Genomic DNA, 27,934 nt, shown 5'->3' with positions numbered 1-27,934 from the left:
TGTATAGTTGTAAATTGTAAAACGACGGACCAGGTAAAATTAATTACCAAAATAAAAAAAGAGAAAGAAAAAAAATATATATTGTAAAATTTAAACCCTGACAAATTAAGAATCTTAAGAACATTTTATTCTGCAAATAATATATTGAACAATTAACGATACTGGATATTAATTGATTTCACAAAATATAAACTTGAATTGAAATTTTTAACAGTAAACAAGTTGAAAATAAGATAGCAGCAAATTATTTAGTTAATTAAACATGAAAACGATTTCAGACAGTTCAGCACAACTAATGACAACAAAACATAAAAACGACTCACCTCGTAAATTAATATAGCTAATAGCTATCGATAAATAACAATTTTGAATGTATCATCGTAATATCTTTGGGAGCTGGTCCCGAAAAGAAAATTATAACCATCTACAACACATCGAATTCGATATAATTTGCTCCGTGACGAAAAACAAAGTAAAAGTAAAGGTTCGAAAATGAAACTTACTACTGCGCAGACTCAAACAAAAATTGTGCTGACATCTCTGAATTTGAATTAAACAAAATAAAATGATATATGATGAATTGATGCTGCTAGCGTTTAAAGTTACAATTAAGAATTAAAAAATACTATATTCAGATTGAAAATTAAATAGCAATGAATAATAAATTTTTTAAAACTAAACAAACACATTAAAGTTAAATTTTTTGCAAATTCGTTTTGCTAAGTGAAATTTACTCATTATATATTTTTTAATTTAACAACAGAGAGTTGTTTGCCTGTCTTGATAATAATTTTGCTCCTAGGACAGCCTGAGTGCTACCTTCATGTCTGTAACTGCACACCTCATTTCTCCTTAAGTCAATGAAATACAAGTAAAAAAAATTTGAAAATTATGGATACAAGAGAAGAATCTTAAATACTTTAACTAAAAATCAGAGTACCATGAAGTAACATCATTAAAAGAGCAAAACAAGATTTGATTATTACAAAATAAAATTCATTTAGCAAAAAGCAATATTTTTAGACATTACATTTTTTTCATTAGTCAACTCCTATAACTATTTAATGAAATTGTCATTTTAAGCAATTACTTTTTACTCTCCCACAAAAAAATCTTCGGCAAATTGGAGTCTCGAATTTGTGGCAGCAGATAAAACCTTCCTCTTGAAGGTCTTCTATACTATTTTCAAATTCAGTCCTTGGAAGAGGATATGCTGATGTAGGAACCGGTCTATATTTTCTTGAGGAAAAGTTCTTCTCCATCATGTTACATACTTGAACGGAGAAGTCTTCTGAAATAAAATAATAAATTAATTAATGTTCATTTTTTACATAAATATTGAACAATTTTACTTTTTTTTACTTTTATAGATAGAGGAGGAAATAAGTTGTAGCCTTGGCCTCCCAAAAGGAAATAGAGGCATACTTTTGGTTTAAAAGCGCATTTTAAACTGAAACAATGCAGAGTTCGAAAACATACAATTAAACTGTTTAAAAAAAGACAAAAACATTGATTAAATAAAAATTTACATTTGGTGATTCCAATACTTCAAAACAAGAGCAAACTATGTAATTATAAGAAATGATGGTACAATCAAAGGCAAAAGACAGAGTGTGTTAAAAAGCACGCAAAAGCGTTGCACTATATTCACTGTCACTGCTATAGTATTGTAATTTTCTATCAGCATTACTAATCTAATTCTCACCCTTATTCATTACGAGGACATGTTATATTGAAAATTCTTTTGTGGGTCTAAATAAGCATTATCTGTGATAAGCATTCAATCAAATCAAAAATCAATATATGGGTTCAGAGAGGTAGCAGTAGCTGAAATATTAAGAGTACTTTTTTAAGAATTAAACATGCTGAACTGATAAAGATAAATTGGGAATAAAGGCAAAAATTGAAACCTACATAAAACATTAATACAAATGAAAATTAGAGAATGACCCATCAATAAATTTTTCAACTTTTAATGTAAAACTTTTATTGTTTATTGAATTGTTACCAATGTTCTAAAATTAGGACAAAATGCAGGAGTGATCCTTACACGAATTCATTCTAAAACTTAAATTCTAATTGAAGATTAAATATTTGAGAGTATTTCAAGAATATATTTGTCTTTAACCGAAGTTTCAATTAAAGATGGATATTTAAATTATTTTAAACTGCAGTCTTTGCAGAATTTCATTGCTACAATTTCAATCTGCTAAATTTTAAAGATTTTGTGTGAAAATATAAACACTTTATAAAGTTTTGGAGCAATTTATCTATACGATTATTAAAAATAAAGAAAAGTTCAAAAAAAATAAATTCTTCTAGATGGTCATTTATTTTCAGCTGTCCTAAAAATTGGGCAATGGTACAATTCACTGTTATACAATACCTACCAGTTAGTAATAAAGATGTTTATTTTCTTTAAGCATCTAAATATTTATATTTCATAGTCTATATTTAAGACACAGGCTCCTAACAATTTGTCTGACAGCTTTACCTAAGATGCTATAGTTATTATAAGTAATCAAAATGCTTGAGGTTTTTGCTTATCTTTAAAAGTTTGAAAAAAGAATGATTACTTTTTCCTAACAGCTGCATTTTAGGAAAAGGCAGAGAAATTTAAATTTTAGGTAAAAAATCAAACTTTTTGAAAATAAAGCAGCATTTTTTTGGAAAGGAATCAAAAAACATGAAAATTCCCAAAAAAGCAGAAAAATTTTAATCCAGAGTCATTGAGTACCTTTTCAAGGGTATTCAATGACTTCCAAACAAATGCATTTTATATTTGTGATTGCATCAGATACATTTTAAATGTTTTTAATAGTTTTAATGTATATAATGTATATACTGAAATGATATTTTACGGCTGCAATCAAGGTAATAAAAACCACCATTTTCATAAATAGTATTTAATTTATATGAAGAGTACTGAATGATACATAAAGATACCCAAATTTTACTTGTGTTTGTATAGGTTATTAAATTAACATCTGTGACACTTATGAAATAACTCAATTTACTATTCTGCCATGAAAAATATGAAATCCTGGCAAGCATACAATAACTAAGTGAATCCAGGGAATCTAATTGAAAGAGAAAGTAGTGGATTGCCTTCTGACACATTTCCTAACAACAGAAGTAACATCTGCAGATTAATAATAGTTTATTTCTTAATGTAAAATGGTGAATTTTGAGAAGCATGACAAAATCTATTTTTAAGAAATGTATACAGGACTTCCAAAATGCATGGAAACAATCAAATATCTCAAGAAATGCAAAGCAATCAAGTATCAAGAAATACATATGAATTATTTTTCAAAGATGTGTTACATCAGTGTTTCCCAACGTCGGGCCCACGCCCCACCGGGGGGCAATTTGATTGTAAAGGGGGGCAATTCAGAAATGGACTCGACATGAGTTTAAACCTTTTGCTCTAGGCCATTTAAATGCAATGCGAGATTTCGGTGACAAAATCGAAAGAAAAAAGCAAATTCTTAAATAATTGCGGTCAATAAATATTATGTGACTTAGGGATTTTTTAAGCGACAAACCTGAAATGAAGTATCTGTTTACAGTCGATGGTAAAGCATTTGTGAGTTATTTAGCCAATATCTTTGAAAAACTGAATATATTAAATAAGAAACTTCAAGGAACAAATAAAACTCTTGTTGATGCAAAAGCGAAGATATTTGGCTTCATTACCCTTATTGAGTTATGTCAGAAATATATTAACAACAAAAACTTTGAACAGTTTCATTGGCTCCAAAAATGTGAAGTAAATGATACCCCTTTACTTGTTATTGTCTATCATCTGAAAATTCTATCGGCTGATTTAAAAGAAAGATATTCTGATTTAAAACAAATTTATTTTCCAACATGGATGTTGCAGTCCATGTTAGTGGATTTGTCTGATATATCAAATATATCAAGAAGAACTTGCAGAAATGCAAAATGATGAGTCAGTTAAAACTTTATTTAATATGAAAGGAGTGATGGCATGGCTTCGTGAGGAAACAGAAAACAAATACCCAAATTCAATCAAATGTGCAAGAAAACTATTGTTACCGATTCCATCTTCATATTTAGCTGAATGTGGATTTAGTGCTGTAAATGATTTTATTGGTAAAAAAAAGAAATCGTCTGGATATAACACAACGGGGAGACTTGAGACTGAAGCTAACCAAATTGGAACCTAAGATAAAATCTACGTGCAGCAAGCATCAAGGGCAAGAATCTCACTAAATTAAAATATTAAATTATTATAGAAAAATCTTTATTAAAATTATTTCGAATTTGAATTTTAGTTTTTCATTATATGTTCTGAAAATTTACTTACTTTGTTTCGCTAACAATTTCCTAAGTTTCTTAAGTGAACAATTCGATTTTTTAATATTAAAAATTATGTATATGTTACATAGGGGGGCATAAGAATTTTAGAAAGGCTTAGGTGGGGCATGGTACAAAAAAGGTTGGGAAACACTGTGTTACATAATGCCAAACTTGACTCTTCCATACCCCTCCCAGGATAGTGGCAATTTTAAAAGTTTAATTTATTTTTATTGTGGATTTAGATTTTCCAAAAAAAGTACCCTCATTTGACATACAGGTTGTTGTCCTTTGGTTCATTGGTGACATAGTAATTGCAAAATGGAAATGGCAAAAATATTGCTGAAAATACAAAAATCTTGATAAATACGTGCCAGATCAGATAATTAAAATAGATTTGCTTGATATTTTGAAAAAACTATCTTATGACATTAAAATTGACCTTCTTCCCCAAACTAGGTCCAACTTCCCAAGAATCACCTAAACACCAGGGGCTGAGGTAGTGGGCCAAGCTAGGTGTCATTAGATAGGTTTTTCAAAATATCAAGTAAGTTTTGGAATTTTTCAAAGTGACAACTATTTCTCGAGATATCTCTAAATTAAGTAATTTTTACACTATACTTAAAGGTCACTATAGCATCACTTTATGAAACAATCTACGCAACAACATGTATTTTAAATCAGAATACTTTTTCCTGGATTTTCCAAACCTATAATATTAAATCGGGATTCTATTTGAGATTTTGAAGTAGCCCTACCCTATGTGATTTTGAAAATTTCTGATCGGATATTTATTTTTTGAGACATATGACTATTTCCATACATTTTCGATGCTCTGTACTCAACTTCTTTACTTTTTCCTTAGTTAGTCATAATATATTATTCAAAATTCAATTTTGTAATCAAATGGCTCACATATGTGGCAATACTTATGCTATATACGCGTTTGCATAAAAAAGTAATTTGTTGGAGGAAAAAGCTTTTTTCACGGATAATCGAAATAGAAATTTTACTTACTTCTATCATAAAAGTCAATCCCACCAGAAAATTCTTCATTTTTTTCATAAAGATGCTGTGTGAAGATGCGTTTCTTTATATATTCAATCTAAAAGAAATCAAAGAAATACACTGAAAATGTTCAATACTGTTTAAACTAAATATTGTCTCAAACTGTTTCAACACCCTGATAGTCATATAAAATGGCAAATTTGAGAGAATGTTTCTCTTTTATATATCATTTTCTTATCTTATACCAAAAAAAAATTGTTTGTCATGCAGAGAATGCAACTCAAAATGTCACATCTCAAGAGTGAGACCACCAAAAGTAGAAATAAAAAACAATAATTAATTTTATTTCATATGTCAATCATCACATTTCATATAACAATTGAAAAATATCATAAGCAAGATTATTTCCATTCATTAATGATAAATATAACAGAACTTAGTAAAAAAATTTGTTAAACTAAACTTAGTGGCACCGCAACCCAAAGAGGGCCTAAAGCCTATTGTGCCCATCCCAGTTTTCTTGACCTCGGGCTCTGGGGTGCAAGACCAGATGTTTCGGTTGAGTGGTCAACTGAACGTTGAACCCCCACTGTTTAGTTCCCAAGCATACTCATTTTATCAACTCACTGAAAGAATAAAAGGCTGAATCAACCTTGTGGGCTCAAGGATTGAACCCAGGACCTGCATCAGGGGAGAGTGAAGCACTACCACTTAGCCACCAGGCCACGTTTAAAAATACACTTTTTTGTAGATAATAAAACTTGAAATTTTTTGATAATTACAGAACCAGGGATATGGCAAAAATAGAAATTGCTTGATAATTGTGAGAGGGTTATGTTTCATAAGTACAGTGAGCAAAATAAAAGCCAACCACTCTTAATACTTTTTGATCTAATAATAGAATTTTCCGGTTCTAGGACTATCTTAAAAGTTTGAGGGGTGACCTCAAATATGCTAATTTATTAGTACAGACAATACTTTTAGTTACAAAATCAGACACAAAAAAGCACTTCCTCTGAATAAGCATACCTTTATTGATGGACTTGGATTTCTGACCCTCAAATCTGGAATCTGGGGGGAAATGGTCCCATTAGTTTAGTCAAGAGAGAGTTGAAAAGTTTGGACCCATTAATGTTCATTTTACTTTTTATATATTTCGCCATATTATGAGAAATTTTTAAGCGAATTTAAAACATTTTGCACATAATTATAAAATTCATTTAGCCAGAGATATTTACATACAAAATATAACTTTTAGTACATATTTATTAGTTTTTATTTTTTTATTTAATAGTCGAAAAAATTTTGTATATGGTATACAATTTTTCACATTTGAAATAATGTAATTTTAAATAATGAAATACAAACTATGAGCAAAATTAGTCTAATAGTTTGAAGAAATCGAATTTTGAAAAAGTTGCAATTTCAAAATTCAATTTCTTGGAAACTATTAGAGCTGTTTTGCTCAAATTTGTAGTTTGCCATCTGAAAGTACATTCTTTAAAATTATGAAAAATTCTATACCTTGCAATTCAAAATATTTTCGACTGTTATAAAATAAGCTAATAAAAAATAGAAATTACTCCCTAAAGGTTATTTTTGCATGGAATTATCTTTGGCTAAATGAATTTTATAACTATATGCAAAAAAAATTTTTATTCATTCAAAAACTTTTCGAGATATGGCGAAATACGCAAAAAAGTAAAATTAACAATAAGGGGTCAAAACTAGTGGGACCATATTTTCCAGATTGTGACTAACCCCCACTATTTGGGGATTAGAAATCTGAATCAGTCAGAAAAAAGGTATGTTTATTCAGAGAAAGTACGATTTTGTGCCTGATTTTGTAACTTAAAATATCGTCTGCACTTATTAACATATTTAAAGTCATCTCTTTGAATCTTTAAGATAGAGTCCTAGAACCTGAAAATCTAGAATATTAGATCAAAAGTTATTCAGGGTGGTCCCTCTTTTATTTTGTGCACTGTACATTTTTAAAGATTACTATGATGTTAACTATAAGCAAAATTGATTATAAAAAATAGATGGCTACCTTTATAAATTATATTATTATAACCTTGTTATATATGACTTGTCAGAGCGTTTAAAAAATCTCAATACAAAAATCTTTATAAAATAATGAAGGCCACAGATTTAAGTGTTTGATTTTACGTATTATAAAGATTGTTCAGTAACATTATTTTGAGATTCACAAAAAACACATAATTTATTTTCATGTAATTCACAATTTTAATGTCCTCATAACAAACATTTACTATATTAAGCAATATTCTATTTGCTTAAAAGCAGTATACTACATAAAAAAACTGCATGAAACAAAAAATTTCCTCAGTCACCATACTAATTAGTTAAAGATTAAACTAACTAGTTAAAAGATATAGGAAATTGAGACTTTCATAAAATACAGTCAAATTTTTATAACCCAAATTGTTTGCAACTTAGGCTTTAAAGGTGGCTTCATACTGAATGCAACAACGACACTGAACACAATTTCGCTTCCTTGCTGCATGGTGTCTGTTGCAAATGATTGCAAATACCTTCATGCCACATGTGACAATAAACCTGTTTTCTGCCTAGCGTATGCACATAAGAGCATGCACACTTTTCTTCTGTATTCAGTTCCTATTTCAGAGCTCCTTTTATTGCTTTTTGTTTCTGTTTTTATTTATATTACTATTTTTAATATTCACATTAGTATTATTTTATATTTATATATTTGATTGAATTATATGATCCCTCATAAATGGATGAAATAAACTTTGCGTCATATTTTAACAAAATATTGTATCAATAATTTATACATATTTATTTAATTTTGTCCTATGAATTTGTCCATTCAAGTATAGTACTTAATTATCTTATCTTTTTATAGAAAAAAAAATTCATTTTTTTCTGTATAATTTTTGTTTTTTTTTTTTTTTTTTTTTTTTTTTNAATTTTTTTTTTTTTTTTTTTTTTTTTTTTTGGATATTACATGCATTTTTATTTTAATGAAAAAATTTAATAAATAGAATATTAAATAATACAAATAAAAAAAAGTAAGAAAAATGCAGGATTGAAATTATTTCACAATTTTTAAAATCAAAAATCTATCAAAAGCCTTATTAAAAAAAGTTTTTTTTTTTTTCAAAACAATGTTGTGTATAACATTTAGAGAATTAGAAATGTACTAAATTTTCAATTTTATATTTTTCATGGAAGTGGAAGTGATAAAATGAATTTTATTTCCATATACAAATACCTCAATATAGTTTTTTTTTTCTTACATTTGCAAGTTGATAGGAATTTATGTGATAAATATTTCACACTACAGAATTTCCAAGTGTTGCACAACCTTCACTATGAATTTTAAAATGGGTACCTCTTATTATTTTGGGACTCTTTAATCCATGACCATTAGATATTACTTTACGAGAGGTATAGGATTGCGTGGCTGTTTTCTCTTTTTTTTTAGATTTAAGCCTCACTTTCTTAAAAATAACTTTTGTTAAAAATTGTAAAAAAAAAAAAAAGAAAAGAAAAAGAGAGTATAACATCACGTTTTAAATATGTAATGTCTCTTTCCTACTAAATGATGACTACTGGCAGCTATAATCAGCAACACTCGGAGGAGTCAAAATCCCAGGAAGATTGGTTACAGAATCTCAACTATCAACAATAGGCACATGAAGCCTTATAATAAAAATTTTATTTGTTTCTATTCTTAAATCTGATTTGTCAAATTAATATTTGATAAATTCCAAAACTATTCCTAATCTTCCTTGCTTTTTTAAACTCTCGAAAGTTTCACAGTGTAGGTAAATCATAATATTAATTTGTTGCTATAAAAAATATTTTAGTAGGAAAAAAGCAATTTGTTCTCCTCATTTTGATAAATAACCAGTTTTATCCGATCAACATTTTTGCATACTTCAATAAAATAACAAATGTATACTCAAAAATATATATTTTTTACATTAAAAAATTTTTATTTTTAATGTAAAAAAATAAAACCTAAAGATCTGATTTATCCTGCAAATAAAAATTTAAGCAGTTCTGTTTATGAAGTAACTTGAAAAGAAAGAAGGAAAGAAACCTTAAGGACCTGATTTTGTCCATCACTCTAGTATTGACAAAATATTCTATTTGTACAAAATTGAAAAAAAATATTTTTTTTTAAATTTATAATTTTTATATTATCAGGGATGTGATTGACAAAAACACAAAAAAGAGGAAGTTTATAACTGTAGCATTAAGCGTGCAAAAGAAAAAATGATATGAATTCAATAGCCAATTTGATAATGATTACATTATTATCTATTCAAATAAATATAAATAAATGGTAATTATGTTCTTAAATAAAATCTTGATTAAAAAATTTTTTTTTTAATAATTTAGATAACTTTGAGTAATTATGCATAAGCACGATTTTATGTATCACATCATTTCAAAAAACATTTCTTTAATGGTCAAAGGACCTTTATGGACTTTCTCATCAGTTCTTTATTTTTTCGATGGTCTTTTATTAACATGACTGATCTGTAGACTGCGTTTTGCAGACTTTTGATCATCAGTGTTGATAGGACAAGAAAGATCATTTCTCACACAATTTTTAGAGGCCTTAGGTTAAGAATCGCGATGATGGATTTCAAAATCGCGTGAATAAGAATCGCGATGCTTGATTTTAAAATCGCGTGAAAAAGAATCGCGATGCCGGATTTTAAAATCGCGTGAATAAGGCGATATCAGATTTTAAAATCGCGATGTTGGATTTTAAGATTGCGTGAATAAGAATCGCGATTTTCGATTTTAAAATAGGGTGAATAAGAATCACGATGTTGGATTTTAAGAGTGTGTGAATAAGAATCGCGATGTTGGATTTTAAGAGTGCGTGAATAAGAATCGCGATGTTCGATTTTAAAATAGGGTGAATAAGAATCGCCATGTTGGATTTTAAAATCGCTTGAATAAGAATCGCGATGTTCAATTTTAAAATAGCGTGAATAAGAATCACGATATTGAATTTTAAAATCACGTGAATAAGAATCACGATATTGGATTTTAAAAGCACAAAAATACAAATCGCGGTATTGAATTTTTAAATCGCGTAAATAAGAATCACGATGCATAATTTTTAGAGTCCGTGAATACTTATCGCAACGAGTAATGTTTAAACCGCGTATAAATACGAAAATCGATGTTTGATATTACAACCGCGTGATAACGAATTGCAATATTGAAATTTAAAAATATATATGAATACGAATCGCGACATTGGATTTTAAACTAGCGGGAATATGAATCGCGATATTGGGTTTTAAAAACGTTTAAATACAAATCGCGATATTGGGTTTTAAAAACGCTTAAATACAAATCGCGATATTAAATTTTTAAATTGCGTGAATGGGAATTGATTTTCAACAAAAGAAAAAAATTTTCAACAAAATATCATTTACTGCATAAAAATTTTTTCCGCGCGGAAATTTATGAAAAAAGAGCGGAAGATATGGAAAAATCTGAAAAAAGCGGAAATCAGCGGATCCGCGGAAGAATCACATCCCTGTATTATTCAGAATTTATACAAACTATAATATCAGAATTTATACAAATTATTGCTAAAACTTTTCATTCAAAATTTTAGTTTTTGTAATAATTTTCCATTTATGGTACTAATTAAATTGAAAATACATTTTTACAATTATAATTACCTACAGCTTCAGCAAAATAAAAAAGTTTATTGCCTTTTTTTAAAAGTTATTTGCTTTGCATTTTTTTTAAAGCATAATAGTGTTTTTCAAAATTCTTTTCCAATAAACCAAAATTTTAATTTTTAAATATAATTGCTTTTAAATAATGGCAAATAAAACTGAAAATTGTTTCTTCATGAAAAAGTATGTAATTAATTAAAAAATACAGCTTTTTAATCTTTTTAGCAACACTTCATACCTGCCAAATTTTTTTTTAAAAGTAAAAAAAAAAATATATCTGTTTCCTTCGCCTAGAAAGCGGGCCCTAAAATTCTTCTCTTGGTTGCTTAGCAACGGAAAAACAAGAGTTTTGCATTCTTGTCATTCATTCAGTTTCTTTATGGCTGCTTCCAATTGTTTCACCTTCTGCGGCGAGGTAATTTGGCATTTTTTTAAACTTTCGCTATGTATATAAATCTTTACTGCGACCCAATTTTTTTCGAAATTTCGTCAAGGGCCAGGATTCCAAATATGTAAAAAAAAATATATGTTTATTCAGAGAAAGGACCTTTTTGTGTCTAATTTCATAACTTAATTAATATTTAGCACTAATTAATTAGCATATTTGAGGTTACCCCCAGGAAATATTAAAACTGACACTTAGTGAGTGAAAATCCGATTATTAAAATAAAAGTTATTCAGGATGATATCTTTTGTTTTGCCGACGGTACATGTCAAAAAATATCTTTCAAATATAGCCAAATATTTTACATAAAAATAAGTTACTATGTTCTGAAGGACGCAAACGCTAAAATTGTGTGAGATTTCACCATATTCTCCCTTTGATAATAGAAATGTAAATGAATCGGATTGAGTTTCTGATCTGCAACAACAACAAAAATTGAACTCTATCCAATTCTTGAAACCAGAGCAATGATAATCGCTGATTGTTGCAACAAAGGTAGAAAGAAAGAAGTGTGAATGCATGGCAACACGTGATTTGTTGCAGTCGGTATGAAGGCCCCTTACCCTCTAAGCATTGAGCCCCTGAGCGAAATTGCACTGAAATCACCCTGCTCCACAATGCTATCCCGTTGAATAACATGGAAGAAACAGATCTTCTGAAGCAGCAAAAGCTGCAGGTCAAAGCTCAGAAAAAACTGAAACAAACACTCATATTATTAACAATACGTTTTGTCCTATCTCTTGAAGTTCATTAAAAGGATTAGTTTCATTATTATTCTAAAGTAATTTACATGTCCTGAAATAATTAAATTGCCTATAACTCAATCTTTAATTTAAAATAAATTTATCTTTGATCTTTATTCAATTAGATCTTTTAAAAACGTTTGATAATACGAATTTATTTTTTAGCTAAAACTCTAGGAAAAGAAAGAAACTAATAGTTTTACAGAAAATTTTACAAATTTCTTTTCTTTAGTTTTTTGCTTTCATAACACACTTCAGAATTAAAGTTTGAAACAGTTAATAATGACGCACTTGAGTTGAAAAATTAAAAAAGATGTTTCTTTTTTAAATACCTAAGCCATCATCTAATAATGTATTTAAAAAAAAACTAGATGAACAAAGTAGGAAAAAATTTTGTAGGAAGTATATGAAAAGTCATATTTTTTTCAAAAGTTTAAATTTGCAGGTCACCATTTTTTATTATTACAAATTAAAGATAAATATTTTTTAAATGTTAAAAAGTTTGTATTCTAAAGTAATTTGAAAGTGATACTTCTCCTAACAAAAATGTCTACGATTATTTAATAACATTTCGCCTATTCTTTAACAATAAATAAGTAAATATTAGGTGGAAAATACGTTAATGCAAAATATAGGTAAAAGAGAAGCACTTGGCTTTTATTAAGTTTAGCACTCACTGTGCCAATGACAGTACGATTAAAAATACAACAAGATTGCAGAAGAGATTCAGAACTGAAAGAAAAGAAGTCTAAACGCGAGCTTAAAAGTTTAATTCTCTTTTTAACAAAATGGTGTTATAATGAGTGAAGAATGCCTTAATATGAAACAGAAAGTTTATTTTGCAAAATACAAAGTAGTATTATACTTTAAATTTTAAAGACTTATACGGTATTTTTAATTATTATGAGATGGCAAGAAATATTCTTAGGAAAGACAATAACACACTAAAAACTTTTAATCTCATCCTAAGACAATAAATATGATAAGAATTAGGGTCTTTGTATGATAAATATTTAAAAATATATGTATAATATTGAGAACAAAAAAAAATGAGTCAGACATTTCTAATATTTTGTAATAAGATACAGGAGAAGATATAAGACAAGAAAAACATAGCAGTCTCTTTCATTACTTAAAAAGTACTAAAATTATTATAAGTTTTTATTTAAGAGTGAAAATAACATATGCAGGAATAATAATTTTAATTATAAACGTGTTTAAAATAATAATTTCAATGAATATATTTGTTTGTCAGTCCTTAACTGTTTTAAAAAATAACAAGGTGAAAGTTTTTAACAAGTCTTAACAAGAAAGTTTTTAACAAAAAAAAAAAGAATCAATCTCTTGCAAAGGCATAACTTTCTTAGCAAGGAAATGAGAAAATATTTGCTTCTAAAATATATACCAATTAATAAAATTAACATTAACAATATATATTTTTCAAATATCCCAAAAGAAGAAGTTAGAACTTATTAATGCATTTTTAGATACTAAATTAACTTCATAAATTATAAAAGTGCCATTCTCTAAAAATCAGGAAATGATAAATGAGGGAATGAGAAAATGGACATTATTTGCTTCTGAAGTATATTTCCATAAATAAAATTAAAATAACAATAAGTATTCCTTAAAAATACACTTATTAATACATTTTTAGGAAATAAATTAACTTTATAAATTTAAAGGTGGGAATGAAAGTGTCATTTTAACACTTATTCAGTTTCATTTTGCATGCTGAAGAACTTCTCCTAACTTACTGAAATTTGTCATTATTATTTATCCATCATTATTTATCAGAACATGTTCTTAGAATATGTGCAATGTTTTTAACCAAATAATAATGCCATTGATCTGAAACACTCTGAATCGTTATGAGCAAGGAATGATTATGAATGGTCAGTTTCAAACGTTTTTGTTAAATAAAATATTCTTTTCAAGACATAAAAATTAACTTAATACATAGTGTTAATTTTAAAAAATAAGTTCCTGTTAAAAAATAAGTATTTCAGTGAGAAATTCTGTTTTTTGTATTTGTAGGTGGCAAAAGTTGCAAATGAGGGAATGAGATTTTATAGGTTCAAAAATTAATTTTAAAAAAAATAGTTATTTTGAATAATTCTTTAAACTTTTAAGTTAATGTAATAAAAACATTTTCTAGCTATACATTGAACAAATAACTTATTCGTTTTCCTTTAAGAAAAAAAATTAAATATCCTTCATTTACATCATTTCAGCCTAATTTCATAAAATTACCCATGAATAATTTTACCTCGTATGAAAGATGAGCAATATCACAGGCATTATCTTTTAATTTTACAGCTGAATCAAATACTTGCTGCTTTATAGCTAGATTTCCTTCTTTCACTTTAGCCAACATAATTCTGGAACCTTTTCTATCGTTATATAAATCTCGACAAATTCCGCATGGCCCTTCAAATGGTTCTCCTACAGGATTTTCGAATGGTTGAAGTCTCCATTTTTCTTTTTCTTCTTCTACTCTATAAAACGAATATATTCAATGAAAAACATATAAGTATAGGAAGTAAGAAAAAATCATTAGTATAGTCTAAGAAACTCAATTTCAGAATTTAATCTTTATTTCTTAAACAATTAAAAAACATGTTTTAAAAAAATATGTTGAAACTGAATAAAGAATTAGTCTTTAGAATCAAAGTGGGTAAACTTTTAAAAAATATTCTTTATTAAAATTAATTCTATGAATGAGCAAGATTTTGAATTGGAAACTGTAATATTGTGGAGTTGGAATTAACTATACTGTACCGAATACGAGCAGTAGTATATTATCTAGAGAAGCTGCACAAAAAATTAAGCTGCTGCAAAAAAGAGGAAAGTTTACAAAGACACATCATATCAAAACTATGGGCAAGAGCCACTATTTTGATACAAATAATGTAAATATATCTAACCTTCAAAACAATAAATAGCCAATGGCTCTAGTAACTGTTTCTGCTTTTATAACATTTTGAATGTCTGCAAACATATGTAGTGCAACTTGGTTTTGATGTTAAGGGCTACGCCCAAACTTTTAGGAGATCATTTGACTAAACTATTTGTGGAATGAATCGTAAATATTATGACTACTATATTTCTGGCAAACAGTTTATGTTTAGTTAGAAAAAGTTAGTCTTGTTATTACAACTAACCAACTAGTATACAGCCATGCAATTGAAAAATCAATGTTAGTGCTTCACGATAGATTTCGGGAAAAATGGCTTGACAAATATTTTCTTTCCCTAGCTAATGGAATTTTTAAAAAATTCAGAAACGAAAATTTTCCCATAAATTAGAATTTCAGAAAGCTGGAAAAAAAAAATTTGAAATTTTTTCCAAAAGTGTAGCTTATTCTACAAAAATGCCAAAAATATAAAAAATCTCAATTTTTTTCTTTTTGTCAAAAAATATTTAGGATAAAATGTTTTTTTTATCATTTTACTCACTATATGTTCAATATCTTACCCATTACAGAAATATGCCCCCAAGTAAAAAACAAAAATACATTAATATAGCATGATTTAAGGAGTCCACTCTTAGCTAGGATCAAAACTTATAACTGTTTTTATACTACTTTCAGAACCTGGTGTGCAATTATTCCTTTTTTAAAAACCAAATAACTGCACAATTTTCACTGAGTCCTAAGAAACTAGGCCTCATCGAAAAGCTGGGTCCTTTCAGGAAATGTGTCCCAAAATTAGATATTTTTAACTTATCGGCTAGGAAATAATAAGTTCATGAAATGAGAATTTAAAGTAAAATAGAATCTGCGAAAAAATATTTTAAAACAATCATAAAATTTAAGAACACTTATTTAGTATCATAACAGTTTATATAACTTATTTATTTTAACATTTCACCAAAATACTAAGAAAATTAAGACTATAAAAAAAGTTTTGTAAGAAAAGACACTTCCTGTTCCTTTTTTAAAAGATGACAAATGTATTATATGATTTTTTTTCCTATTTCCCTGTGAAACACATTTCTTTTATATTTATTAGAAATACAATAATTTATTTTATTTTAAAGTACATTTATCATTTGTGTGCACTTATCATTTAATTCCTTCTACTCAACAATTTTTCTCGAAATTATATATTATTTGATAATAATGAGTCTAATGAGAATTTTTAAATATGATCAAATAAAAACCTAAAATAAAATAAATTCTTAATAATTTCTCTTTTGTAAAAACAATTAAATAATAAATTATAAAATAAAAAGATTATAAAATAAACAATTAACAACAAAGAAATATTATTCTACAAGTTTTGTTAGTTCTGTTGTTTTATAATTTTTTTTCCTTTTTATATTTCTTCATCGTGCATTAGTCAACATAAGTTGCCATCCCTTCCTTTTCCGAAAACATTTCATTTTTAGTCAATTGCTTCTTCAAAATTTTATAATTTCTTTTAAAACACTGCTAATTTTTTAATTTCTAATTCCTAAATGTAAATTAATTATTGAGACAAAATCTACAATTTAAAATTAACAATTGCTATAAACTTTTCCTTGCTATCATATTGCATAAAGCATTGTTTTAGAAACACTGACTAAGAGAAGGAAAGATAAGAACACAGTAACTTATGGCAATTTAAAAAAAGACATTCCAGTTCAGCAGTTTTAGCAATTAATTGTACAGATAGATGCACAGAAAACTCTTAATGCCATTCAGTCAGGAGAAATTTTTTTATGTATTCAATCTCAGAGGAATATATTAGAAATGTTCAACACTATTTAAACTAAATATTGTCTCAAACTAATTCAATCCTTAAGCAGCTACATAAATTGGCAAATTTGAGAGAATATTATATCCTAACAAAGAAAAACTTGAAGGCTACTTCCTAAGGGAGGAACCACCAGAAGAAAAATGAACAGTTGTCAATTTTATTTAATATATCATATTTTATATATTAGTAGAAAAATATCATAGGCAAAATATCATAGTCAAAAAATAGAATCTGTTTAATAATAATGAGATAGTAGTGGTTAATTAAGTATATTGTTAAGGAGGACTACGATGTTAACTATAAGCAAATTTTTTTTTAAAAAATAGATGGCTACCATCATAAAACAATTAGTGTTATAACCTTAATCGTTTAATTTTTCTGGAAAGTATGGAATATTGCATGAGTTTTCTTCACAGATTTCTTAAATATGATCACATTAAAATCAAACATAAAATACATTCTTGTTAATTTCTCTTTTATAAATCAAAATACAGTGGAGCATCGTTTATATGACGCTGAAGGGACCACCGAAAAACGTCGTATAAACGATAACGATTTCAACTTCCAAAACTAGAAACTAACTCTGTTTTCAGTTAGTTTTAATGTTTAATGTGTTGATTTACATAAATTTCTAAATTGGACAAAGCGAAACAAACAGATACCCATAGAAAAAAAAGAATAAAAATTACAGTAAGCAATTTGAATTTACGTTACCTTTATTTATTTGATACACCAAATTTGTTTTTTTTACTTTAATCATTTCACGTTAAGTTTACAGAAAAAATTATCTATGGTTGTTTGATGTGATGATTGACGCTGAGCTTAAATTAATGACCTGTGCAATGAATCAAGGTCCTGAAAAGTGTTTTCGCTGGTATTGTGGTAAAGAATATAAGTTCTTAGTGTTTCAATGGAATTCATTGCATCTTGAAAAGTAGGCGGAACAACTTGTTAACATTCCTCGTCATCCTCACTGTCACTATGTGGCTCGGACTGTGTGCTCTGTATAAGCTCATCAACAGTGAAAATCGCTGACGTTACTACATCTTCATCGCAATCCATGTATTCATCAAAAGTTGTCTCTGTTGCGAGCAAGTTCTAATCATCATCATAGATTATTGTATCATCATCGCTTACATCCTCTCCCCCATTATCATTGGTTGTTCGATGGACAAATCCAGCTTTTTTAAAACAGTTATTTATTGTTGTGGTTGTTACCTGAGACCATGGCAACAAAATCATATTCATTGCCTGCAGAACAGTTATTTTCTAGGGATTAGGCTCTGCAATGCTTTGAAAAGCGAATTGAACTAACTGCTTTCTATACTGCAATTTTAGATTCTTAATCACGCCCAAATCTAATGGCTTAAGCACACTTGTGCAGTTTGCAGGAAAAAAAGTGAACTTTTAAATTTTCCAAAAAATTTGTATCGGGTGGGTGAGCTGGACATTGGTCGATGAATAACAAAATTTTTCGTTTTTTCCTCCTCATAGCATTGTCTAGCTTTTTCAGCCATTTAGTAAAGATTACGGTCGTCATCCAAGCATTCTTATTTGCATCATAATCCAGCGGAAGCGTTCTGATATTCTTTAGACATCTGGGATTTTTTGATTTTCCTATCACCAAAGGAGTACTCTTTTCACTTCCATCAGAGTTTGCACAAAGCAGCACAGTAAGACGATTTTTGCTCTTTTTTCCTCCCTTACAGTTTTCGCCTTTATAAACTAATGTCTGATTCGGCATTAGATGATAAAAAAGACCTGTCTCGTCGGCATTAAAAATATCTTTAGGTAGGTACTCACTTTTTATGCCTGGCAAATTTTCGCGCCATTCTGCGACAGAATCAGCAGGAACCTTTCTTGATTCACCATTTACAACTTGACACGTGATCCAGTTCCGAGCTTTGAATTTCTGCAACCATAGCTTTGAATTTCTGCAACCATCCTGCTGTAAAGCCGCTATCTGTGAGATTCAATTTTATGGCGATTTCTTTAGCTTTTTCCATCAACATTGGACCACTAACTGGAATATTTGACGCACGACACTGATTGAAAAATTGGAGCAAAATCTTCTCCTTTTCAGGAAATTTACCCTCCTGCACTCGCATTTTCTTTGATGAAGAAGATCTGCAGACTTTAGCATGTTCCTCAATTTTCAGACGATCATGAATAATAGTTTTTAAGATAGAAACTGGAATGCCCATCATTTTAGCCAAGTCAGCTTTTGATCTTCCCGGTAAACCTTTATCGAATTCCTTCAAAATTTCAATATTTTCTTTCACCGAGATAGACTTACGCTTTCGAGACATGTCTGAAAAAAGATGTGGACGAAACAGCACGAACAGCGAAGAATGGAGAAAAAAAAAGAACAATCTGTAGCACTAGTGCACTGATAAGGAAAGAATGTCCTTTACTAGCTGTAACAATAAAGCAGGTTGGGGAATCTGATCACCTTCTTAGAAAAGGAATGTCCACTCCCAGTGCAATCCGTTATACCTTTGTTCTTCCACCCCACCCCACCACTCCGCATTGTTATCACATGCTGCATTTACACATGCCCTTTTCTGTGTCATTCATGTTCGCAAATTCCGCCCGTTCTTAAAATACACACACAAAAAAATTAAATAAATGTGGGGGGAAATCTAGAAACCGACGTATAACCGATTCTGCCCGTCATATAAACGATATATTTTTACATTCAAATGAATAGGAATGATTTGGGACCAAACTAAGACGTCGTATAAATGTAAACGTCATATAAACGATGCTCCACTGTAATTATAATGGCAAAAAAAATTTGCAAGCAATAATTATATAATAAAAAATTTTATTCAGTAAGTCTGTTGGTTCTGTTATTTTATAAATCGTTTTTCCTTGTCATTTCTCTTTAACTTGCATTAAATAAAATTAACTTCTTTCTCTTCTTTTTCCCAAAACATTTTATTTTTAGACAACTGCTTTTCACAATAAATGTTTATAACTGTATTTAAAACACTTAAATTTTTTTCTTGCTTAAGATTTCAAGTAAAAAATTTAAATTAATTATTGAGAAAAATCTGCAATACAAAAATTTACAATTGCTATAAACTTCTTTAAACTTTTATTTGCCATTTGCTTGAAAATAAGCAATGAAGCTAAGTGTTGTTTTAGAAACATTAACTATGATAAGAACACAGCAACTTATGGCATTTAAAAAATATATATATAACAATTTTTGGATGCAGTTTTAATGATTAAATGTATAGGCAGATGTGTAGAAAATTTTCAGAACCTAATATTTCCCTAAAGCACATTTTTTTTTATTTGAAATTTTCCCAAAAATTATAGTGCTTTTTTTTATTACAATATTTTTCGGGAGTAAAGTTTGCATACTGTTAAAATATTAATTAATATTTTAACATAATTATTTTTCTTTAACGAAGAAAAAGAATCATTTGATTTCACACAATTATTGAATAAACTAGTAGTGTTAAAAATAATAGAAATTGAAACTAATTTAAATAGTAACAATTTATGAAATTAAATTTAAGGTCCCACTCATAAGCTGCATAAGTAGAAACTAGTAAATAAACAAATTGAGATATTAAGTTATTTGTATTATATTTAACATAACAGAAAATATTCTTTTTCTTTTCAGACAGCAAGTTGATAAAGTATGAGGAATTAAAAAATATGTTAAAATAAACTTTAAAAATGTATATTTTAATATTTAAATGGTGACTTACTTCCCTATATTTCATAAGCTTTATTTGAACAAATACTACATTTTTAATTTAGCAAATATATATCACAATAGTCTGGAATTCAAGTAGTCCCATTTGTTTTGGTTGAGAAAGAAAACCCAGAAATAGTTAGGCTGCAATGTTTTTTTTTTTTTTAAATAAATGCTTTTAATCATCTCTATAAATGGCATTGCTTCTTCTTATGTATACTATCAAAGTCCTTAGATGCTTTACATTCTTTTAAATGGTAATGCTGAGGGAAACCTAGTAAAATTATATTTTTCACCAGGGAAGAGACTTTTTAAGAAAGTTTGCAGGTTTATGAATTAAAGGTTCACGGCATGAAATAAATACCTAATTGAACAATCTGTTGAACTAAACATTCTGATTGTGCAGAAATGTGACTGGTGGAACAGGATATTAATTGGAAAAAAAATTTTAATTAAATGGTTAGATAGTTTTGCTTTCAAATGAAAAGAAAAAATTTTAGTTTTTTTAATACTATATTTCTTTTTCATACAGAGAAGATTATTTCTGTTCATTTCAATGAAAAAATATTAAATAATAGACTATCATTTTTATACACAATAATAACATTCATCAAATTTAAAGGAAGAAAGAAAAAATGCTTGTTTTTTCTCACTGAAACACACACATTCATATATATATTATGTGTGACATTATCTTTACAGTCTGAAAAAAAAAGTAAAAATTGTGATATCTGTGGCAATATGACAATGACTACCGAGAAAAAGACTAACATCAAAACTATGTGGATTTCAGACTCACGACCTGTATAACAATAACATTTTTATAAAAACAAATCACTTGGAATGAATGGCAATATTGTAAAATCCTCTAAAAAATGATGGAATCTTCACATCACTGATCAAATGTGGAATTTAAATTTCAAGTGCCGTAATAAACATTAAAAACATTAACAAAAGCAAAAACATTAAGATTTAAAAATTTAAAAAAAAAAACAGAGAGAAAGTCAAAATAATATCTGCAAAAAAAACAACAGAAACTCAGCATGGTTTATGATGTTGTCAGTGCCGATTGAGAGCTCCAAGGACTGATTACTAAAATCAGTGGTATTTCCAAATTGTAATATTAGCTTGAAAATATCAAGAATTTTTTTTTTACTTGATTTGATTTGATTTCAGTCAGTTTTTAATTTTTTTTTTCCAAAGAAAATTTTTCTAAGTGTCACATTTGTATAACAAAAAAATTTTAACATTTTTTCTTTATTATAATTTAGATCAAAAATTTCACAGGGGCTACCTGAATTTCCCTCGAAACTCTTTCGCATGATCAGATATATTCTGCCCATTAAGTTTTTGTAACTTACTTTACAATTTCTAGGTATTTGGCCGCACTATAGCATGTCATTGATAACCCTAACATGTCTTTATCCAGTTAAGACCAAGTTTATTTAATTCTGACAAATGATTTAGTCTCTAAACTGAGGTTTTCAGCATCAAAATCACAAACTGGATGAAGAATAAAGAATTTGTTTAGCATAACAGATTATTGGTGCTCAAAGACAATTTTCGTTTGTCCCTTTTTTAATGGTTCTCATTTGTAAAACAGATATTTTTATGCGTTTAATTGTTGATATTTTACTTACGTTCATTTTTCATAGTCATTTTCAATTTTACTTCTCTGATGAAGAAAAATTTTTGCATTAAATTATGATTTCAAAATAAAAGTTTTCAAATTGCAAAATAACTTGCTCTAAAATTACTTAAAGACTAATAAAGGAGTTCAACAACAAGAAAAAATTTTTAATATATATTTCTTTTCCTTCAGCACGACAGCCCCTTACAGGCCTTGGCTGCCTCAACCACGCGTAGCCTCCAACTCCTCCTATCCATGGCGACTTTTTTCCAGTTGTTAATCTTTATTACTTTGAGATCTTTAGTAGTGTCATCCAGCCATCTAGTTGGAGGTCTTTCTCTGCCCCGAGATCCAGAAGGATTTTCAAAGGTGGCAATTCGTACTGTATTGTTTTCTGGACCTCTCCAGACATGGCCAAGCCATCTTAATCTATTGCTTCAATGACCTGCACTATTTGTGGCTGTCCATGGAGTCTATATAATTCAAAGTTGTATCTGATTCGCCAACAGCCTCTTTCCTGTACTGGGCCAAAAATATTTCTAAGGATTTTCCTTTCAAAAACACCAAGAGTACGCTGAGGAATATATATTTAGTTTTCCTCAAAAATATGAGCTTAAAGTTGGCCATTTCAATATGGACTAGACATAAAAATTTAACCTTCTTTATTATTGAAAATGCGACAATTTCTACAAATTTCCACCTCTTAGCATGTGTTTTTGAAGGTGAGAGAAGAGAGGAAAAAAAACTTCCTAAAAAATACACTAAAGAAAAATTTCTTTTAAATAAAGGCAAGAAACAACCACACACCTTATTTAAAAAAAAAATTTGAAACTGTATTAATTAATTAAAAGTTATTAAAGGTATCATTGACAAATGAAATAGGTTAACTACTAGAATAAAGTAAAAGATTTTCGCAGATATGAAAAGAGTAAGATACACAATAATGAAATTATAAAAAAATAAATACTTTTTCTCAGAAATAGCTAATTCCTTTTCTAACTCTGCAATTTCAAGTTTAGATTTAGCTTCTATTTCTTTATATTTTTCCATCTTTTCTTTCATTTCTTTTATATCTTCTTTCCCCTCGGCATCCTCTTTTGCACACAGATCCATTTTTGCCTAATAAATATTAAAAGCATTTTAATACATCAAAAAGTATTGCTAAGTATACAATCTGCTAAATTTCTTTAATTAGTGAATGAAAAATTATTACTATAGCAATAACTGGATAATTTTATTGGAGAAAGAAGAAAAAAATGAGTGTCCACGAGTTCAAAGGACAGATTCAAGAAAGAGGAATGGTGACACAGGGAAAAAAAGAACATTGAAACAGGGAAAAATACGAAAGACACCCAAGGGATGGTTTAAGTTTTTAATATATTTTGTTAAAATGGAGGGGTTTTTTTCTTTTCCCTAGCCTGACACTTCTTTATTTTAAAAATTATTTTGGACATTAAAAATAAATTAAATATCAATTATGAGTGTTGTTTTTTAATTTCTCATATTTTAAATGTGTTTGAAATACCGCTAGCTAATTTAAATTATTATGCATTCAGGTATATATATTGTATCTATAACTATCATCACTATTATGTGTGCATGTATAATAACTTTAATAACTTATAATAATTATAGATATAAAAGTATATTATATCTATAACTATTATCATGTATGTATTAGCTACTGTATTAGCCTACTACATAACTGTAAATTCAACTATGTCTTTGCATTTTAGCCCGAGCCTAACAAAGGCAGGGGCATACGGGGTGGTTGCCCCGGGCCCCCACATCAGAGGGGGCCTCCAAATCAAATAGAAAGTTTATTTTACGTTTCCTTCTTCATTGAAATTTTTTTAAACAAAATATCAGTGTAGTGTAAAATCCGCCAGTTTTATGTTAGCTTCTTCATTGATCTATCGTATGAACACAAAAAAGCAATATTTTGTAATTTCATGGCTTTCTAGGGCGGTATTCAGCTAAATTTTAGCAATTACGATGGACAAATTTGACCAATCAAAAGCCTGTATTTTAACATATCACAAAATGCGATATGTTTATAAAAATACAGGCTTCTGATAGGCTTAATTGACCTATCGAAATTGCGAAAATTTAGCTGAATTTCGCATTAATCTCAGCAAGGATATAAATTTTTCGCAGCTAGATGACAAAGTTAACAATCAGAAATCTGCATTATGGAAACTGCCTTCACATGATGGACATAGAATTGTCAGAAAAACAATAAAATGGATAGAACAATATGGGGGCACTTAATAGCTATTATAGGTTCTAGTCAATTTTTTTGTTATATATGTAGAATGAGGTGAAAAATTAAAATACCTCTATGAGTTCAGTTCCTAATTACTGAAGTAGTGAAGCAGAGGGGCCCCAAAAGAAGTTTTCGTCCTGGGGCCCCAATTAGGCTAAGTCGGGCCCTGATTTTAGCTTTCTTGGCATTTGTCACTACCTTGTAAAGCCTGTCATCACGGTTATGGCCTATTCCTGTCCTTCCATGATAAGCTTTTTTCTAATTATTTAATTTTGTTCGAAGCGAGATTTGCTATTACTCTACTAGGACGGTTTAAATAGAATGATGAAGTTGACTGAAAATGACGAAAATTCCATATTGTGATTTCTAAATCTAAAAAGCTTTAAGAACAGTCATTACAAACCAATGCAAAGGATGGAGATAAAAACTCATATGAAATACAGAAAGCACAAAAATTACAGCAAAATTTTTTGAGGAATTTCGATTATTTTCAGCCATTGATACTTGACACAAACAAAGGATATTTGACACAAAAGGAAAAACAGCATAAACTGGTCTGAAGAGAACTTCAAACCAAACTCACAAGTACAATTAGCCAGACTTATTGATGAATTATTTTTTAACTCAAGTTTGATCCAGATAAGGAGACGATTTGGATATTTTGTAAGCTAGTTAAAGAGAAAAAGAAGCAAATAAAAGATACTGGACATGAAAAGCTCAAGTTTTCAATTAACTAGAAGGTTGCCAGTAGATTATGATAAGCAAGTTTAAACTCATTAGACTAGATGAGAATTTACTGCTTCAAATGTGGAGAAAGAACTCAGTGAATCTGGAAGGATACAAAACAAATTGAAAGATAAGGGACAAGATTTTGTAGCCAATACTCATAATACTACCTCTTGTCCTGTTATTGTATTTGCTTTCACAAGTCCACAACTGTAAAAGCAAATCTTTCACAAGATGCATGAAGACAAACACGCTCCGTTTTGAGCTATAACAAAACCCTAATACTGCCCCTTAATTATTCAAATGTTAAATCCCATGAGCCAAATAAGATAATTTGTATGGTAAATTTTGTGTAATACATGATACATGTAAAATAATAAAATCTACTACAGCCAAAAACTAAATCTACTAGTCCCATTAATATTCCAAATTTTTTAAAATTTTTTTCTGAAATTTTATTTTTCTGAAAATTACTTCTTTTGAGCTGTATTGAGGTATTTTTCTTATCTCCGATGGTCATTTTAGTTGAGTGAAGATTGTCAGGGTCAGTGTGGTCGGAATGTGCATCAGCGGTAGAGAATTAGTATATATCTTTTTGAAATAATTGTAGTGAGTAGGATATTTGCATATAGTTATTGTATTTAGTACTTTAATAATTACTGTTAAGTAATTAGCTGTTGGCATAAAATTTGTGTAAATAGGTTCATTGGATAAATATGAAAAGGTGGTCGATACCCGTTCACTACTTACATTCCTGTTCACTTGTTGACTTGTTCAAATCATCTGCTCTACATACTACATCCACACAGTTGCTTTGCAGCTTGTGCTGGGCATGGCTATTGTCACATAACTTCTATTGTTTTTAGGGGAATGCTACTGCATGTGATGATCTGTCAATAAGCTGTATGTGTCTGGCTATGTATCTGATGTGGAGCGACAGAGTGTGATACGTATTGTCGAATTCAAAATGTTGTCCATGAAACAGATACAGGAACAGATACAGGATGCTAATCACGTTTATTATCACCTGCTTAACCAAACTTGTTACTATTGTTCCATCCTAGCCATCTGTTGATGTATTGTAACTGAACATAGTATGTGTTTATAAATAATTTTTTTACTTCTACTGTCTAGATGAATACCTATGTTAAATAAAAGTTATTTGTCTTTCTCAGGTCTCCTGAGTCTTCCTGTTACTAACATACAATACAGAGAGCCAGGTGTGCAACACATTCCAGTTAAGTATATTTTATATTTGTAATTTCTTTACATATGTAAATTTTTAAAAAAATTATTTTACTTTTATAAAAACTAAAAATTACCAATGTTATGTAGACAAAAACACATATACACAAGATATACTTCTTTACATGACTTCAAGATTTGATAGCTTTAAAAACTTTTTAACTTATGCAATTTAAAAAATGTAGGGAAATTATAAGAAAAATCTAGGGTTTTTTTTAAACTATATTTACACACTGGAGAGAACAAACATTGCAAAACATTATGTTACGCTACTAAAACAAAGCAACAATTTCTAAAACTTAAAAAAAAATTATATATACATAACTTAAATTAAGGTTAAGAATTATTTCTATAACTAATGCCATATACTTTTACAAAAACTTACAGAAAGTTTTCTCTTCAGAAGCTTCTTTTTATGGATCAGCATCTTTATTTCCTTATCTTCGTTTTGAACATAATCCTGAAATTCTGCTTCAGCTTTATCAAGCTTCTCTTGAGATACATATTTTTCCATCATTAAATTATGATTTTCTTCTTCTCGTAGAAGACGCTTTAGAAAAAGAAGCATTTATTAAAAAAAATATTTAACTTAATATTTTTATTCTTTTTCATTGCTGATTAACTACATTTACATAATGGAAAAAAATTTACCTTTACATAGCAATTTTGTAATTCAGTAGACATTATACATAATGTTTTATAACTCAGAAGACAATGGAGATTATGGTTGATTATTATTATAAATGGGACTAACTAGTGAATATTGGAATTAATTAACCTTAATGAAAATCTTAGAAAGAGAAAACCCTTCTATGGTTAGACATTTTTGTGTCAATGCAAGAATCATAACATTAATTCACATTCTATGATATGGGATTTTAGGGAGAAAAATGAGTATCTTAACAGAGTTCTTGGACAAATATATTACATTAAAATGATCATCATAAGTTTTAACCATTAATTCCTTGACTTAAATTTAAGGTGATAACTTCAACAAATTTCCATAAGCAGGAATGATAAAATGCACAAATTAGATGCATAAACTTAAACGATAAAAAAAAGGTAAGATGATAAAACAATAAATTTAAAAATATAGAAAAAATGGAAATTTAATCAATGAAATAAACCAAATATTAACGTATCATTTCAGATTGTTTAAAACATTTTACGGAAGTTCAACTTAAAAATATGAGTTTGGTGTTAGAGTAAAATTTATAAAATTATTTTAAATATAGGTAAGGGCTTATAAACCTACCTTAAATACATGGAGTGTTAAAATACATAAACCAAAACATGCAACTGGGAGCATGAAAGTTTAAAATCAAACTTCACTGCTGCTAAAAACAGTGTTGATGGCTAACACCCGTATTCACCACGCTGAGTTAA

The 27,934-nt window shown here is 28.5% G+C and overlaps 1 protein-coding gene across 2 annotated transcripts in view; it reads right to left on the bottom strand.

Annotated features, from left to right (window-relative positions):
* Window positions 1-27,934, bottom strand: part of LOC107455117 (DNA ligase 1) — a 340,752-nt gene that overhangs the window by 16,629 nt on the left and 296,189 nt on the right. For both annotated transcript variants that reach the window (XM_071188263.1, XM_071188264.1), the window contains exons 4-8: window positions 26,934-27,098; window positions 23,279-23,430; window positions 14,497-14,725; window positions 5,341-5,428; window positions 1,091-1,291 (exon numbers count right to left, since the gene is read on the bottom strand). In XM_071188263.1, coding sequence (XP_071044364.1) covers window positions 1,091-1,291; window positions 5,341-5,428; window positions 14,497-14,725; window positions 23,279-23,430; window positions 26,934-27,098 — 835 coding nt within the window. The remainder of the gene's footprint in view (window positions 1-1,090; window positions 1,292-5,340; window positions 5,429-14,496; window positions 14,726-23,278; window positions 23,431-26,933; window positions 27,099-27,934) is intronic.

This window comes from Parasteatoda tepidariorum, chromosome X2, assembly GCF_043381705.1.
Source record: "Parasteatoda tepidariorum isolate YZ-2023 chromosome X2, CAS_Ptep_4.0, whole genome shotgun sequence".
Lineage (NCBI taxonomy): Eukaryota > Metazoa > Arthropoda > Arachnida > Araneae > Theridiidae > Parasteatoda > Parasteatoda tepidariorum.
Note: the sequence above shows the minus strand (reverse complement) of the source record. Positions and strands in the feature narration are given on the sequence as shown.